This window comes from Amblyraja radiata, chromosome 28 (genome assembly GCF_010909765.2).
Source record: "Amblyraja radiata isolate CabotCenter1 chromosome 28, sAmbRad1.1.pri, whole genome shotgun sequence".
NCBI classification, from domain to species: Eukaryota; Metazoa; Chordata; class Chondrichthyes; order Rajiformes; family Rajidae; genus Amblyraja; species Amblyraja radiata.
This window is the reverse complement of record NC_045983.1, coordinates 10,796,296-10,813,673: the sequence shown is the minus strand read 5'-3', so window position 1 is coordinate 10,813,673 and position 17,378 is coordinate 10,796,296. Positions and strand designations below refer to the sequence as shown.

Below are 17,378 nucleotides of genomic sequence, written 5' to 3'. Positions count from 1 at the left end.
ACTAAGCGAAAGGTATGTGATAACTTAAGGATAGCAATGCAAGTTTAAAATCTCTAAGTGACATTCCTGTGATTTGATTGTTTTATACTAAACAATTTAAAACCAGTGTTTGCCTGAAAGCCAATAATTGTCATTTTTAATTTTTTTGAAGACATCATATAGTAAATTTTAATTTGAAACCTATTTGAAAATAGGACTACTACTGTAATATTCTCTCTTCCATTCAGTGCGGTGCTGACTGTGATGCAGATGATGAAGCTCGACATGAAAGTCATCGAAGCAGAGTTAAAAACACTTAAAGCTCTGGAGCTCATTCAACTGGATAAAAAAGGACGTGTCCGCCTCTCCCTGCAACATTCCTAGATCTACTAGAATTTGTACTTGTGTAAATTCAGGTGCAGATTTTTAATCCTCCGATTAGACAATTGAAAATTGGCTGCAAGAACTTGAGATACTTTTACCTTTTGAAGTAAAATCAGGATCTCGGATGCAGTTTCTGGTGCGTGACCTCTGCATCGGGAGCTGGTCTTCAAAGTATGTTGGAATTGATGTTTGATATAGACTATACGTGGAACAACTGAACTGATTTTATAAAGTCCACTTTAGTGAGGCAGAGGAATCATGTGTTCATGATTTGTTCGCATTCCAATGCTTATGCTTCCTGGAATCTGTTGTTTGTATTGGGAAACCCTGGGGGGGAAACCTGTCTGTGCTTGTCCAGGTGATGCATATTATCCCAATGTTTCGATCATAACTTTATTCCAAATGAGTTGGAATAAAATGCCTGACTTGGAATTTGACGATTATTCTGCCAAATGAGGATGGAAGGGTGCATTGTCGGGTAGAGACATTTACTTTATAAAATGAAAAGGTTCACCAAGTTTCAGTAAAATGTATCTTTGTAAATACGGTTTAATGTTTTTGGTATCCTTTAACTGACTCTCTGCTATTTAATGTTTTACCATATATACTGTTCTTCTTTGACAGTTATATTTGGAGTGGTTATTGCATTCTACTGCTTTAATTTCAAGCATTTATTTCATATACAGAGTAGTAGTTAATGGGAGAGATTTTTATTGTCGATTTTGGGTACACTGTCCCAGGTTTCCATTTTTACGGTGTCAGTTTATCACACTGGAAAATCAGAACTTGATTTAAGATAACCACAGTATTGTAACGAAAGGTATCAAAATCACAAGACGAAAAAAAAAACAATGACTAAAAGTGGATAGAGAATCTAGTTCTATGTACATAGAAATGAATGTATGTATGTATGTGAGACTTTTGAATGTAATATTATAGAACATTTGTGTCTGTCCATAAGGTGAAGATTCATCCTGGGGACGTCCTGTAATAAAGATCATGGTTTTAAATATTTTTATTAAAAGATTCTGTTTGCTGCATGGAAGACTAGCATTAGCCTTCCACAGAATGGTTTAATCTCAAGTTGGAGGAAACAAATTGTGAATGCTCCAGTGAAATTTGCCGTGTTTCAACTACCACAACCAGAGTAAATTTGAATATTTTGAGGAGGGAAGTTACCTTCATCTCGTCCTGGGTAGCCGCGCACCCGGAACGACACCCTGGTAGGTCTGACATGCTCCACGGGCCTTCCAGGGGACTGCAGAAAGGCCGGGCGGTGAGGCCTGTCTGGGCTGGATCCTCTGAGGTGGTGGCGGTAGGGCCTCGCAGTCGATGAGTGTGAGGGGGGGAGGGGAAGACAATGGGGAACCAGTGTAGGGGAACCCGCTGCGAGGGACGGTGGGAGAACAAGGGGACCCGGTGTGGGGGAGGAGGCACTCCAGGTTAGAATTCTCTGCCATGGGGATAAATCTGCATTTGTTCTGGCAAAGATGCTGTGCACACAGCAGCTAGCCAACAGTCATTTGTCTCTTTTTTGTTTTCACTTTTAATTTCAAGTTTTTGTGTACATTGTTTGTTGTGACTGTTGGCAGACTAATTTCCCACCGGGGATGTAAAGTTTTATCGTGTTGTTAAAAGGTTTTTATGTGTGCCAATAACCAATTAAAATGAGACTATAGACTAGTAGTAAAAACATATCACTGAGTAAGGAAACATGCAGGCAGGTGAGGATGATTCAGTTAATGCACTGTTTTGCCTTTGGAATAATTCACATGTAGTTCAACTCCATTTCCAATGCTCAAAAATATTAGTTGATCTTGCTTTCCATATAGTATTTTTTATTATCTTTATCGTGATACAATGTGTAACATGCTTTGTGGTGAATAAAGGTGTGATACTAGATGCTCCAAAACATTTAGTACAGTATTTATTATATTTGGAAATAAATCCAATTTGGGGTAACGTTCCTGTCGAAGGTTTAGGGTGTCGACTCATTGAATTCTGAAGAATTTATCCTCTTAAGCTAAGATTTCTCCCCATGGAATTGGACTTCCAAGTTCTGCCTCATTCCAAGACGATGACCCTACCAAGAAGAAAAATGAATTGGAAAATTAAATAAAATGCTGGCAATCCAGTTCCCTCCTTTCAATTTGCCCTTTTTTTAAATTGTTTGGAGAAAAGTCGTCATCCATTGTATGAGTGTCAAGAAAACAGGTGATCAGTTTGCCAATTCACTTTTAGTTCACTGGACCAGTGACAGTTAATTTGACATAATACTAAAAGACCTGGCTCTGAATGTTTTCCTTAAAATTAAGATTTTATTTTTTGATTGGTGCCTTTTTGTTGCAGTCATTCCATGTAGCAATTACATTGGCACCTTATTGTCACATGGAATCACAAAGTTTGTGGTGCTGCATCTGGTGTACAAATTGTTCATGTAGACCCTTTTAAAATGTTAACATTAAGAGCTATAGCACTTGAGTACTTTTCTGTTACTGCAGTTTTTCAATCATGGAGTTGGAGACACTTTCACCTAACAAAGCCAAAAAGTTAAGAAATGAAAATATAAGGTATTCAATGAGAGTGATACCTGTGAGGCTGTGTCCAGTTTGCTCTCTGGATTGGCTTTTTATTGGAAATCTCCTCACTTGTGCAACCTGTAGGTATAGATAGAAAGATATTGTAAAGCTGCACATCTTTTCAACGTGTACTACAGTACTCTTCCCAGTTTTTTCCCTCCATTCCCATACATTGGACTAATCTGCAGTGCCATGAACTTGGCTACAGCTGCCTTCCCCTGATGAACAACCCCCCCCCCCCCATCCCCAATGATGTCCAGAGGGAAATGGCCACAGGAAATTCCTGCGTATCCTTGTGCCAGATGGCCATCTATTTCTGTCCTACTGGGTCACACTTTACCTATGGTGGGATTACCTTTGTAAATGGGTTGTCTATATACATCCCGGCACTACAAATATGCCTAAATCTATCCACAGCTCTAGCACTGTAGTGCGTTTTACTAGTAGTTGTATCTAGATGTTTTTCTTGCATGCATAATTTGTTGAAGTATCCCAAAGTTTTCTCCTCTCCCTTATGGACTGTTCAAATAAAGGGACAGTAGATTTTGGATCTAATCTAATGGATTCTAACAAATTAGTAAATGATAATTTGTTGAAATAAAATTTTGTGAGCATCACATTAGCAGAAAGTTTGTTAATAGAGCTCAATAAGTAAGATGACAACAAAATTCTACTTGGCAGATACAAATTAATTCATGAAAAATTAGTAAGGAAGTAAAATTGAGCTTTGGAGAAAGAAAAGGGTTATGGTCAGTGGGAACCTCTAATGACTTTTTCATAGCAACTGCTACTATTTACGAAACTGATATTGATTTCTGTGTTGAGCCCGATTTAGATTTAAAACAGCCCTGATCTTTCTCTTAAGTATTTAATTCTTGAAAGAATAATTATCTGAATAGGGAGTATCCCGCTTGTTTTTTAAATTTATTCTTACCTGCAACGGCAGTGGACACACTTGTCGCTGATGTTTTGCTTCCTGAGTCTTCTGTCACTTCTCCCTGTGTTTTTATAGTGTTGATTTGGTTTGTAGTGCTGTTGTTTTCTTTCTTTTGTAACATACTGTCAATGCAGACATTAATAAATGAGTTTATTGTGAACATCGAATGAGCTGGAGACCATTTTTAGATAATTAGACAATTCCTTTTGTTCACTGGCTCCCTATTCCTCCAGTGCTTAATTAAAATAAACTCTACATTCTGTTTCTGCTGTGTTTTCGTGCTCTAGATTTGATCCTGTTTCTACTGATCATCTCCCCAGCATCAGTGGCTGGGTCTTCATGCAAATGCTTGGCACTTGAACATGCCGACGGGCCGTTGCGGCAAACGCCTCCCAGCGGGCTACAGAGTAGCCGAGGCCGGAGCCCCCACTGGTCGGAGTCGGCGTAACCTGCGGCCTAGGTTGGAGCCAGGGAGTTGACAGAGCCATGCGGCTGTTGGCTGCGTTGGCGCCACGGAGAGGGCCCGGCAGCTATAGTGCAGAGGCTGGCGCGGCGGTCAATTGGGGCGCCGACCGGCGGACCGCATAGAGTAAGGATGTTGCTGCTGAGAGAAGGAACAAAGGACCCGGCGTGGGGACCGCCGTGTGGGAGGGGGAGAACAATGGAGGACCCGGCATAGAGGGGGAGAGAGAGAGAGAGAACAAAGGGGGACCTGGATACTGTGCATACTTTACTTTGTCAGCACCCTTATGTGGCGACTTGCTATGCAAGCAGAGAATTTCACTGTGACTTGTCACATGTGACAAAGCATTCATTCATTCAAATTGGAAATGCTGCAGCACCAGTCTTTCAATGACTTTGCAGACCAAAACTTTGGTTATAAACTTCTAAATTAAACTTTGCATGTTGAGTTTGAATGATTTGTTTTTGATTATTGTGCAACCTAGGCTCATATCTTAGTTTTGGGATCAATTAGTCTCTTGACTCGAAGAGATGTTTGAGGAAGAAAATTATGGAGTGTAAACTGAGCTGCTGCTTTGTGCAGGAAATACTCCCATTTTCTGAGTGGGGCAATATTATGAAAATGTCTGCTCTCACCATAAGGCCTCTTCACCTGGTGCATGTTTTTTTATTGTTTCTTCCTTTGTGTGATCTCTAGATTCCACCATCTCTAGAACACTATCCAGTGTAGAATGAGCTCTAAAGAAAAACATAATTTTAATGCAACTTTGTATATTATTGCTGGAATGTATATCAATTCTTGGAGAAATATTTTAATTGTTAAATAAAGTTGAGATAAGGAGTCAAAGTGCCAATCTAGGTATTTAATGGGTTAAATCGCCACAATTGAAGATTTTGTGTGGAATAAGCTGAATAAATTCCAGTTCCTGCTGCAATCTTGCACAATTTGAAACTGGAAAATTTGTCGAATTCCACAAGGTTTCTTGATGTGGGGAGTGGTAAATTCATACCTGTGCAGGCTAAGGCATATTTGACGGTAGACACAAAATGTAACTCAGCGGGACAGGCAGCATCTCTGGAGAGAAGGAATGAGGTCGTTTTGGGTCGAGACCCTTCTTCAGACTGACACTTGGCAGATTTGCCGCTTGGATTAAGATGGATTATTGGATAATGCAAATAGTTAGTTTGTCCAGTTTTGCCCTAGGATTTTACAAAATAGTGGGGATCCTAACACTTTGTGCAAGTTGTCCCACATCTAATAGTTCATGCCTCAACATCATGCAGGATTGTTAAAACAAATGAACAATTGTCAATTTAATACTTGACAAGTGACCAGTTAACATTTTTTTTTTAAACAAAACAGATCACTGTGTTTTGCAGCAAAGTAAATTGTACATGGGAAAGATAAACATTGTTTCTCATGTCAAATAAGTTTTTTAAAAAACATTGATTTTATAACACATTTTGGGATAAATGAAGGTATAATAGCTAGTTTTATTTATCAATATAAAATTACTGGTCAGGAATAATTTGCATAATTGTAAAATGTGTTAAATCCTTGATTTATTAGTAGCAAAGGTAATTAAAAGTGTAAAGCCAGCTGTGAAATACAAAAGAAGTCAACGTCTACCTCTCTGTCTCTTCCATGGATTTCTGCAATCTGCACCTTCCACAGTCGCTGGAATAATCCAATGTGTCTTGGCTTATTTCCTGCAGCCTCACAGGAACAATCTTTTCATTCTGATCCTCCACTAACTTCTGAACAATGCTTTCTGCTGATATATCCTCTGGCATCTGTTGGGCTTTTTCTTCTGAAAACATGTTTACATTATTACGCAAGTAGTTAATTGTTTAAAATAAAAGAAATACCTTAAAAAGGACTTCCTGAGAGTTTGTTCTATTGGATGCAACTGATCAGATCTGAAATAAATGCTGACAATACTTTAAAAGTACTACAGGTTCCTCGGCATAAATTTTAGGTGGAGAATGATTTAATAGAAACCTGAGTGACAACCTTTTCCACAGAGCGCTTATGTATATAGAATGAGCTGCCAGAGAAAGTGGTTGGTGCAATAACACTTTGAAAGGCATTATATAAGTATATCGATAGGAAAGGTTGAGGGGGAAATGAGTCCAATGTGGCGAAATGCGACTAGCTTAGATGGCATCTTGATTGGCATGCATGATTTGAGCGCAAGGGCCTTTTTCTTTGCTATATGACTCTAACTGAGAAGGAAGAGTGCTTAGGGTAATTATTAACTGGCTAATAAGCACCTTTCACACAGCTATACCTAACTCCCTTTAAGATAAGATAGACCTGAAGTGTCACATTCGTTTTCTCCTAAGATGCTGCCTGGCCCGTTGAGTTGCACCAGTATTTTGTCTGTCTTTGGTGTAAACCAGCATCTGCAGTTCCTTTAGATAAACCTGTTAGTTGGACTCCTGCTTTGTCTAAGTGTACTTTTTGGGATTATGATTTGCTAAAGGTTTTACCAAGTAAATATGCGTACTGTTATATGAACTGGATTTTGTCATAGAATATCACTGCAGTTTAATATTGACATTAAAAACTTTGATGGGCCACTTTTTATTCAAAATATTCCATTGAACATGAGTTGCGTGTATTTTTGGTGGCTGTCAGGTTAACTTTGAAAGGCCATCAACCTGAAATATTAACAACTTTCCACAGATGTACCCTGAATTGCTGAGTATTTCCAGTGCTTTTTTTTTTTTCAGGTTTCCATCGACAATATTTTGATTTTGTTCCAATCTGTGAACTGAATCTTTACATTACCTGTCAAGTGTGTGGTGAGATTGGTAGGAGTTGCCTTCAGCTGTCCACAGGCTCCTTCCCCTGGGGATTTAGCAATGCTGATCACAGATGTAGCATCCTAGGATAGTATAAGTTATATTTGGTAACATTCAGCTGTGAAAATGCCTGAACACTTCTTCAAATAAGGGGATCAACTGTTAACAAATACATTTTTATCCCTATTGACTTTTAACAAAACAAATGCTCCCAAGGCATTTAGTTTGAATGTAATCGAGCAAAATCAAACTACCTGTCAAAAGAGATAAAAGGAAAGTTTTTGAGGGTTAACCAATGTTCTCCAAAACAGAAAAGTCTTTAGTTACAATGTCTGCTTCTGGAGAGCAGTATGCTAAATACTCAGGCTATAACTGTGGTTAGATAGCATTTAAAATTACAGAAATCGTTTTCTGGAAACACATGGGATAGAGAAATGTAAATTCTTCAAGCAGTGTGAGCCTGGTTCACAGGTGTGCTGACTCCAAAAGGATAGGCTCTATAACCACTCCATTAAGTTCATCCCAGATGCACTCAGAATCAGTAAGGAGCTAAACTTTACATCGGAGGAGAAGGGAGGTAGGAGGAAACATTGCAGGTAAAAATCACAGCTACTTTTATAGAATGCATGAGAAGCTTGGCTGGGTGGAGTGATGAGAGACATAGCCTGGTGAGGGAAAGTATGAAACAAATGTGAAGATTGTGCACCATTATTACTCACAGGCAGGCTTGTTGGGTTATGGATTTTGCTGGTCTCATCACAAGCTGTTGCAAATGTCCCAGGAGATATCATGCTTGACTCGGGGCTGTGCCACAGGGAGGTATCAATAATCTTGGACAGCAATGATTCAAACCTAGTATGATGTGGACAGTAGCCTGAAGAAACGTTCCCTGGGAGGTAACACATTAATTTATTGACGTAATAAAAATCAAATAAGTACAATTTGTGTACATTACCTTACTGCTCTGTTCAAATGTTAACACTCATTAAAAAATAAATGTTCATATTCTGAGTTTTAATCAAAATTAACCTTAATCTTAGAAAATTCCAACAGTTAATTTGGACAAGAATTTGAAACTCAGCAATAATCTGATCATCGTTTTCACTGTGTATTTGGGAAACAAATTGGCCAACACACCAGGGAGAAGTGCACTCTTCTTCCAACCATGCTTACAGTGCATTCAGAAAGTATTCAGACCCCTTCACTTTTTCCACAGTTTGTTACGTTACAGCTGTATTCTAAAATGGATTAAAAATTTGTTATCATTAATCTACACACAATACCCCATAATAAAAAAGCAAAAACAGGTGTTTTGAAATTTTTACAAAGTAATTAAAAATAAATAACTGAAATATCACATTTACATAAGTATTCAGACCCTTTACTCAGTACGTTGTTGAGGCACCTTTGGCAGCGATTACAGGCTCGAGTCTTCTTGGTTATGACGCTACAAGCTTGGCACACCTGTATTTGGGTCATTTCTCCCATTCTTTTCTGCAGATCCTCGCAAGCTCTGTCAGGTTGGATGTGGAGCGTCGATGCACAGCTATTTTCAGGTCCCTCCAGAGATGCTCGATCGGGTTCAAGTCCGGGTTCTGGCTGGGCCACTCAAGGACATTCACAGACTTGTCATAAAGCCACTCCTGCATTGTCTTGCTGTGTGCTTAGGGCTGTTGGCCTGTTGGAAGGTGAACCTCCGCCCCAGTCTGAGGTCCTGAACGCTCTGGAGCAGGTTTTCACATCGGATCTCTCTGTACTTTGCTCCGTTCATCTTTCCCACGATCCTGACTAGTCTCTCAGTTCCTGCCGCTGAAAAACATCCCCACAGCATGATGCTGCCACCGCCATGCTTCACCATAGGTATGGTATTTGCCAGGTGATGAGCGGTGCCTGGTTTCCTCCAGACGTGACGCTTGCCATTCAGACCAAAGAGTTCAATCTTGGTTTCATCAGACCAGAGAATCTTGTTTCTCATAGTCAAGAGTCCTTTAGGTGCCTTTTAGCAAACTCCAAGCTGTCTGTCATGTGCCTTTTACTGAGGAGTGGCTTCCATTTGGCCACTCTACCATAAAGGCCTGATTGATGGAGTGCTGCAGATATAGTTGTCCTTCCGGAAGGTTCTCCTATCTCCACAAAGGAACGCTGGAGCTCTTTGTCAGTGTGACCATCGGGTTGATGGTCACCTCACTGACCAAGGCCGTTCTCCCTCGATTGCTCAATTTGGCCAGGCGGCCAGTTCTACGAAGAGTCCTGATGGTTCCATGGTTCTTCCATTTACGAATGACGGAGACTTGCAATGCTGCAGAAATTATTTTACACCCTTCCCCAGATCTGTGTCTTGACACAATCCTGTCTCGGAGGTCTACGGACAATTCCTTTGTCTTCATGGCTTGGTTTTTGCTCTGACATGCACTGTCAACTGTGGGACCTTATATAGACTGGTGTGTGCCTTTCTAAATCATGTACAATCAATTTAATTTACCACTGCTAGACTCCAATGAAGTTGTAGAAACATCTCAAGTATAATCAATGGAAACAGGATGCACCTAAGCTAAATTTTGAGTGTCATAGCAAAGGGTCTGGATTCTTATGTAAATGTGATGAAATGTTATTTCTTTTTAATTACTTTGCAACAATTTTGTAAACACCTGTTTTTGCTTCTTCATTCTGGGGTATTGGGTGTAGATTGATGATAAAAAAATGAATTTAATCAATTTTAAAATAAGGCTGTAACGTAACAAATTGTGGAAAAAGTGAAGGTCTGAATACTTTCTGAATGCACTGTATCTCAATTGTTGTATTCACCTGATATATAATTGGACCTCATTTTAACACTTCAACTGAATGTACCTCTGACAGGCTCACAGCTTCTCAATACTTCAGTTCTCATTGCATTTGATGCTGATTGTGTTATCCCTAGAAATTGCAAGATTATTTTTGAACAAAATATTTAAAACCTCTTTCTGTTCACATATTGGACAATCTTCTTAATTTTCAAAGGGTATTTATGAAGTGTCATCCAAAGTTATGCATTTTTGGGCCCATTCTGGCTAACATTCATCAGCAGGATAAGGTTACAGCATAATCGTATTCTGAATTAGAGCACATTTTGACTGACTCAAACAAAACTCACTGGAATTCTGCTTATGACACATTTTAATTCTGTTTGTGTATAAATGGTATCTCATACTAAAATTAAGTGTTGCCTTCATGCACACATGCTTTTCTGGCCTAGCTTAATCAGACAGGAAGGCAAGTCTGAAGAAGAAATATGAAGAAGGATCTTGACCCAAAACATCACCTATCTATTTTCTCCAGAGATGCTGCCTGACCTGAGTTACTCCAGCATTTTGAGTCTAGCTTTGGTACAAATCAGCATCTGCAGCTCCTTTTTTATTACATTAGGACAAATATCATATATGGTTAAACATTAGGCTTTTCCTAATCATTTTTATATATCTGCTTACAATAATGTTCCCATGCCATAGAGGACCAGCAGGCAAACTGACATTTGTACTACTTTGATGCACGGGCTGAGTTTTGGACACCTCGGCTGCTATATTCTTAATCATTAAAACAGTCACAATATTTTTACAACTATTTGCCGCCTACTTACCTGTGTTGACAGAATATGGAGTACTGTTATTGATTGGCCCACCTGTACATAATGGTGTTTTTGAGAGCGAAAGTTTATTCATGAAATGCATGTCATGCGGAATGCAGGAAAGATCCCGAATATCAGAAAATGATCTAGATTGTGAGGAACAAAATTTGTTTAAAAAAAATTCAACTTTATTTATTTTTTTTAAAGTACTGCTACAGTAAAATGGCTTTGTGACATTATCAACACTTATCAACATTTAGCTCTTGGGGCTAAGGGAAAAAAGTCGGAACGAGGTACTGATTTTGGACGATCAGCCATGATCATATTGAACGGCTCGAAGGGCTGAATACTCCTGAACTTATTTTTTATGTTTCTATCCATGCCTCTCGTATATTTCAATAACGTCACCCCTCAGCTACATATAAAAAAAGTCCCATCGTAAGAAATTGGGTTTGTGGTATCCTGGATATAGTCACAAACTGAGTGTGACTGCAAATAGGAAATAAAATAATAGAACAGTGGCTGCAGTCATTGAAAATACCTTAAATATTTTGATTGTATTTCCGGTGGCGCTAGTGCTAGCTACCTCCACCTTCAGACTGGTATCTTTTGTTTTTTTTTTGTTATGTTGAAGTGCGTTTTTAATGGGTTTTTTAATGTCTTTATGTGGGGGAAGAGGGTACGGCAAGGGGGATACCGTCCTTCAGTCGCTTCCTGGAGAGGATGCGACTATTATTCGAGTCGCATCCTCGCCCCCCCCCCCCCCCCCCCCCCCCCCCCCCCCAGCGGCCTACCTACTGGATTTCGAGCCCCGGAGTGCTGGGCCTGCTGCACCGACATCGCGGAGATGTGGTTCGTGGAGCTCCCACCGCGGGCGGCGCTGATCAACATCCTGCGACTCCGCCCGGCTCGGCCTGTGGACTCGGGAGCCGCGGACTCCGGTGGGAGGTGGCTGATCTGGAGGTCCGGGCCGCTGAGGATGTTCTCTGTCGGGATTCCATCATCCCGGCGTGAGGGCCTGAGCATCGGGCCGCCCGTGGCGGCGACTGCCGGTGCTCGGGAGGCCCCGACCACGGGTGAACATCTGGGAAGATCGGAGGGAAGGCTGGCTGGACTATGGTACCTTCCTCAACTTTGGTGCCACTGTGTTGTGTTGTTATGTTGTGTCATGGACTTCTGTGTTTGTGCTTTTTTTAAATCTCAATGTCTTATTTATTTATTTATTTTTTATGGTACTTGACTAAGGAAAATTCATTTTGTTGTCTCTAATATGAGATAATGACAATAAATTGAATACAATACAATACGAAAAGAAAAATCGGAAATAAATGTTTGGCTTTACATAATTAGCAAGAAATATTACCATCATATTTGGCCAAGAACATAGAACAGTACAGCACATAATCTGACCCTTGGGCCCACAATGTCTGCCAAACATGAAACCAAGATGAACTAATCTCATGTGCCTATACATGATCCATATCTTCTCCCCCCCCAATTCCTTGCATGTGCCTCTTAAGCCTCATAAACATCATGATCATATTTGCTTCCATCAGTACCTTTGGCAGAGCATTCAAGGACCCACCACCTACTAAAAAAAAAACTTCACCCTGCACATCTCTTTTAAACTTTTCGCTCTTCACCTTAAAGCCATGCCCTCTAGCCTTTGACATTTCCACCCTAGGAAAAAAAAGGTCTGACTGTCTACCCTATCTATGCCTCTCATAATTTTACTTTTACTGTCTATAAATAAGGAATGAAATATGTTTTTACACATTGAACGGGACATCAGATAGCCAGATAAATACGGGGAAATCTCTCAACTTAATTCTACTGGCTGCTGAATGCACAGAATGACCTGGATAAACTGAATAAATTGGTCAGAGAACCTCTTGCCAGCAAACTCTGATCCATTAAAAAGTTGGTCATAGGTACGTGTCCAAATATTGATTTACCCTGCTGATGATGTAAAGCTGAGTTTGCTGATTCCACTCCAGTCTCTATTACTGTTCTTTCGCTCCAGTGCTTTACCTATGATCCCTTTTCCTAAGATTAACAAGAACAAACATGTGATTTTATTTCATAACTAAGGAAGAAGCAAATTTGATTATTCCCCTTAACACTAATCCCTTGAATATTCTCTTTAAAATCAAGCATGCTGGAAACTTCACTTTAAAATATTCACTAAAATATCATTCATTGTACGAGACTCTCTTGATAAGCTCCTTGCAAAAGGTGATTATTTGTGTTCCTGCTTTTATAAATACTTTGTTTCTGGGTAAGTGGACTCTACAGATATTGATCTGCAAATCACGAAGATGCTAAGTCTACCCTGAAGCATTAAACTTAGCTGAAGCCATACAGGGCTTGGATGTGCAAATCAGTTAGTAGTCCTGTTTCAGATTGTTGGGATGCCAACATCAAATGCCAAGATGCCCCAGGTCTTCAAACAGTGAACAGAGGTTCACAAACATATCTCACATTTTTGGTATTGGAGGGCTGCTGATGATGAAGAACCCCAGAACATGTGAGCAACTCTATCCCCATTCACTGGATCCTTGCAAATGTCAAAACAATATTTTAAATCATGCAAACACAGGGCAAGTAATGCTGCACGAAGCAGAGCAAACCTAGTCAAGCTGGGAAGGATCCACAATGTGTCAATTATGTGATATGTATTTGCTACAAAATACAAACACATGTTAAGTGCTTTCTAGTAAGGTAATCACATTACTTTGAGATGCCAATAAAATGTTCTAAGAATCTTGAGCACACACATCTGCATATGTACGATATCAGGCAATTGAACCATCCTACCAACAACTACAGGGCAGCCCTGAGCAACTATTTACCACATTGGAGACCATCAGACTATCTTTGATCGGACTTTACCTTGCACTAAATATTATTCCCTTCATCATGTATTTGTATTTTGTGGACGGCTCGATTGTAATCATGTATTGTCTTTCCGCTGGCTAGTTAGCACGCAACAAAAACTTTTCATTGTACATGTGACAATAAATTAAACATTGTTCACATTTTTATGAATTAAAACTGAGAAGGCTGCTTCTCTCAAATAATAATCGCAATTTGGGACCCAGTGTTAGCTCATTGCTGATGCCAGTGCTTACCAACAACATCAATATCTGAACCACTTGAACTTCTGAAAGAGATTGTGTTCTTCTGACAATCCTCTCCAGTAATTTCTAACTCCTCTTCAGAACTAGTGCTCTACAAGAATAATTAAAAGTATGTTTTCAAAATATGGATTTAACATGTTTTCTTTAAAACCTGTAACTATAGCTTTCACATTGTCATGCTGAGCTGGAGTGAAAAGTTGCTGTTTCTCTCACAATGTAAATGTCCCAATAGTTCTGTAGATTAATATGTTTATTTGTTTTGTTGCTAAATAGCACCTATTTTTCATATAGTGAAGGCTGGAATTTGTTTTTATCGAAGAAGTCTATGTGATGAGCCAAGGGCCTTACATTATGAAAAAGTAGGTATATGAAGTAGTAGTCCGGTGACGCTAAACGTTGATGGTTAAGCATCCACAGAGTATAGAAGAGATGATATGCACTAGGCTAAAGGATAAAAGCTGAAAATATGCAGTTTCACTCCTTTGCACAATATTTTCCTGGTGAACAGTTATATCTAATAATTCCCTTCTGAAAGTAGTGTTAAATCTACTTCCACTACTATTCCCAACATAATAACTTATTGCATTAACAGCTTTTGCAACTAATATGAAACATTTATTCTGAGTATTCACTTTTGCCAGTAAAAAAATATTCTCATGTTTGAATCAAAATCCCTCATAATTTGGAATATCTATTGACTCTCCCCATCTTCAGCTCACAGAATCTGTGGATAGATAAACAATTAGCATTTTTGGATGATAATCTTTCATTAGAAATGGAAGAAGAAAACTGCTTCTAAGTGTTCCAGATTACAAAATGGTGCAAGAAAAAGTAAAAAGATGTGAATAAAATAACCTACTTAAAGGTTAGGAAGAGTAAAGAAGTAAGTTTAGAGACTCTTGTATCAATAAAAGCTGGAAAGTATATACATTTTACCTCTTTGGTAAATTGATTCTCAGTATAGTTTCCATTAGTCGAAGTTTCTGAGTAACGTGAGACCAGTTCAGGATTAGGAGTTAAAAATTCATCTGATTTATTGAAAGATGACTCTGATGTAGAAACAGATTGAACTTTTTCCTGAAAATACATAAATGCACCAAATTCTCATCTGACCAAAATTTGCAGTTAAGAATGAAAATTCAAAGTTTGTGCTTGAAGGGACTCGGTTAAATATGTTGAAATAAAACAAATGCATCTCAATAATTCATAAATTGATTGAGAATGAAGGTAAACTATACTGATCGAGAACCTAATCTCTGTTACAGTTGCCGTGCAAGTACTATATAATGACTCGTGCATATGGTTAATCTGTGGATATGGAGAAAGTTAAGGACTTTAGCTTGGGTGTGAAGTTAGATTTGTTCCAGGATTGAACACAGAACAGTACTGCACAGAAACAGGTTCTTCAGCCCACATTGTCTGTGCCAAACACAATACCAAGTTAAACTGATCTCATCTGCCTGCACATGTTCCTTATCTGTCCATTCATGTGCCTATCTAAAAGCCTCTTAAATGCCACTCTTTCTACCACCTTCACTGGCAGTGCATTTAAAATAAATATAATTATTTGTGTAAAAAATTTGCCCCGCACATCTCCTTTAGATCTTCGTCTTGTAAACTTAAAACAATGCCCTATAGCCTTAACATTTCCACCCTGGGATAAGTTCTGATGTCTACCCTATATATGCCTCACGCCTTCTTCGGACTGTCTGAAATGTCACCCATTCCTTCTCTCCAGAGATACTGCCTGTCCCCAGTTACCCCAGCATTTTGTGTCTATCTTTGGTTTAAACAAGCATCTACAGTTCCTTCCTACACATATTGAAGATAGAAGTTGGGCTGTTATCTTACAGATGTATAATACGTTGGTGAGGTCATATTTAGAGTACTGTGTTCAGTTTTAGCCACCCTGCTATAGGAAGGATGTCATAAACCTAGAAAGAGGGCAGGGAAGATTGATAAGGATGTTGCTAGGACTCGAGCGCCTGGGCTATAGGGAAAGATTAGGCAAGCTAGGACGCTATTCCTTGGAGCTCAGAAGACTAAGGGGTAATCTTAAAGAGGTGTGAGAGGAATGCACAGTCTTTTACCCAGAGTAGGGGAATATAGGTTTAAAGTGAGAGGAGCAAGATTTGGTAGGAATGTGAGGGGCATATGGAACAAGCTGCCAGAAGAGGTTGTTGAGGCACGTACTATAACACCATTTAAAAGAAACCTGGGCAACTACATGGACAGACATGGTTTAGATTGATCTGGGCCAACCGTTGGAAAATCAGACTAGCTTGGATGGGGATCTTGGTTGGCATGAATAATTTGGGCCAAAGAGCCTGTTTCTGTGTAGTAGGACCCTATGACTACAACCCATCTACATTTTTGTCTACTGGTCACCGATCTCCAGCCAGTATGGTACCCTCTCTGTTCTCTGGGTAAGCCAGTTCTGAATCATAGATCTTAAGTATCTTAATATTCTGGATCATCTTACCATGAGGGAAGGGACCAGAGGGAATTGCTAAAATGTAATGCAGGGAAGCAATTCTGAGTCTGTGTGTCACACCACTCTTGTTGTCATTGGTGGAATGACAATGGGCAGCATCTGAGAAAATCCGCCTAATGTTGAAGTGAGAGTTGTGCTATCGGAAATTAAAAACTATTCATATCTACCAACTAAAGGCAAATAATTGATAGGAACAATCACAGCTTCTTTTGAGAAAGTGGTACTGGCTCAAGCAACATTTTGGGTCGACAACCTCATAGGGTGAGAACTTTGACCATAGGTTCCTGGAAGTGGATTTTAAACTCAGAGCCTTCTGGAGCTGGATGCTGCAGAGAAGGACAGCTGCTTACATTGGATGAGGTGGTCTATCAGGGCCATAAGGGTGCAGAGCATTTGAAACGTTAATTATCAATCCAACTGCTTGGTTACACTAAGTTGGAATGCTGCTTCAGAGCGACACTCAGTGGCCAGGTTTGAAACTGTACCCCAAATCAATCTATAATTCTCAGTGACAATTAGTTCAGCAGTTTCATATTATATGACCAAAACCCCCCACTATAACAACATTGTATATAGCTCCACACTATATCCAAAGTTTGGCACTTTGGAAATGGGTTTTATCATAAAATCTGCCTTTGGAGTTTTTCCAATGTAGTTTGAAATGAAATAATGCACTCTGTGTGTGTGTGTGTGTGTGTATATATATATATTATATATATTGCAAATTCCCTTCATATTGTTCACAGTAAATTTTAGCTGTTCAAAGAATACTCTGGAAACACTAAGCAGATAGGCAGCATCAGTGGAAAGAGTAATAGTTCTCATTTCAAGTCTGAGACCCTTCATCAGAACTGAGAAAGAGATAAAACAAGTTAGTTTTCATTGCATAGTATATAACAAGTTAGTTTTCAATTGCATAGTATGTTGGAGAGGGATGGGTGGAACAAAGGGAATATATCTGATCGACTGAGACAAAATGAATAAATGTGGC

At 39.4% G+C, this 17,378-nt stretch overlaps 2 protein-coding genes across 3 annotated transcripts in view; one reads left to right on the top strand and one right to left on the bottom strand.

Moving 5' to 3' along the window:
- Positions 1 to 4,046, top strand: part of ska2 (spindle and kinetochore associated complex subunit 2) — a 34,177-nt gene extending 30,131 nt beyond the window's left edge. Inside the window, exon 7 of one of the 2 annotated variants that reach the window (XM_033045767.1) lies at positions 228 to 4,046. In XM_033045767.1, coding sequence (XP_032901658.1) covers positions 228 to 363 — 136 coding nt within the window. In that variant the 3' untranslated portion in view covers positions 364 to 4,046. The remainder of the gene's footprint in view (positions 1 to 227) is intronic. The other variant, XM_033045768.1, reaches the window with a different exon arrangement.
- Positions 2,382 to 8,089, bottom strand: LOC116989140. The gene is made up of 6 exons (XM_033046366.1): positions 7,869 to 8,089; positions 7,136 to 7,232; positions 5,972 to 6,152; positions 4,978 to 5,079; positions 3,877 to 4,001; positions 2,382 to 2,446 (listed from the first exon to the last, which is right to left on the bottom strand). The coding sequence occupies exons 1-6, from the start codon at positions 8,052 to 8,054 to the stop codon at positions 2,382 to 2,384; spliced, it is 756 nt and encodes a 251-aa protein (XP_032902257.1). The 5' UTR covers positions 8,055 to 8,089.
- Positions 8,090 to 17,378: the final 9,289 nt, after the last annotated feature.

Excerpts from the sequence above, each read along its gene's own strand:
- LOC116989140 (XM_033046366.1), bottom strand. The coding sequence starts at position 8,054 with ATGTGTTACCTCCCAGGGAACGTTTCTTCAGGCTACTGTCCACATCAT. Across the intron at positions 5,080-5,971 it reads TCCATGGAAGAGACAGAGAG|AGCTCATTCTACACTGGATA; the intron begins GTAGACGTTGAC and ends GTTTTTCTTTAG. Across the intron at positions 2,447-3,876 it reads TGTGTCCACTGCCGTTGCAG|GGTCATCGTCTTGGAATGAG; the intron begins GTAAGAATAAAT and ends TCTTCTTGGTAG.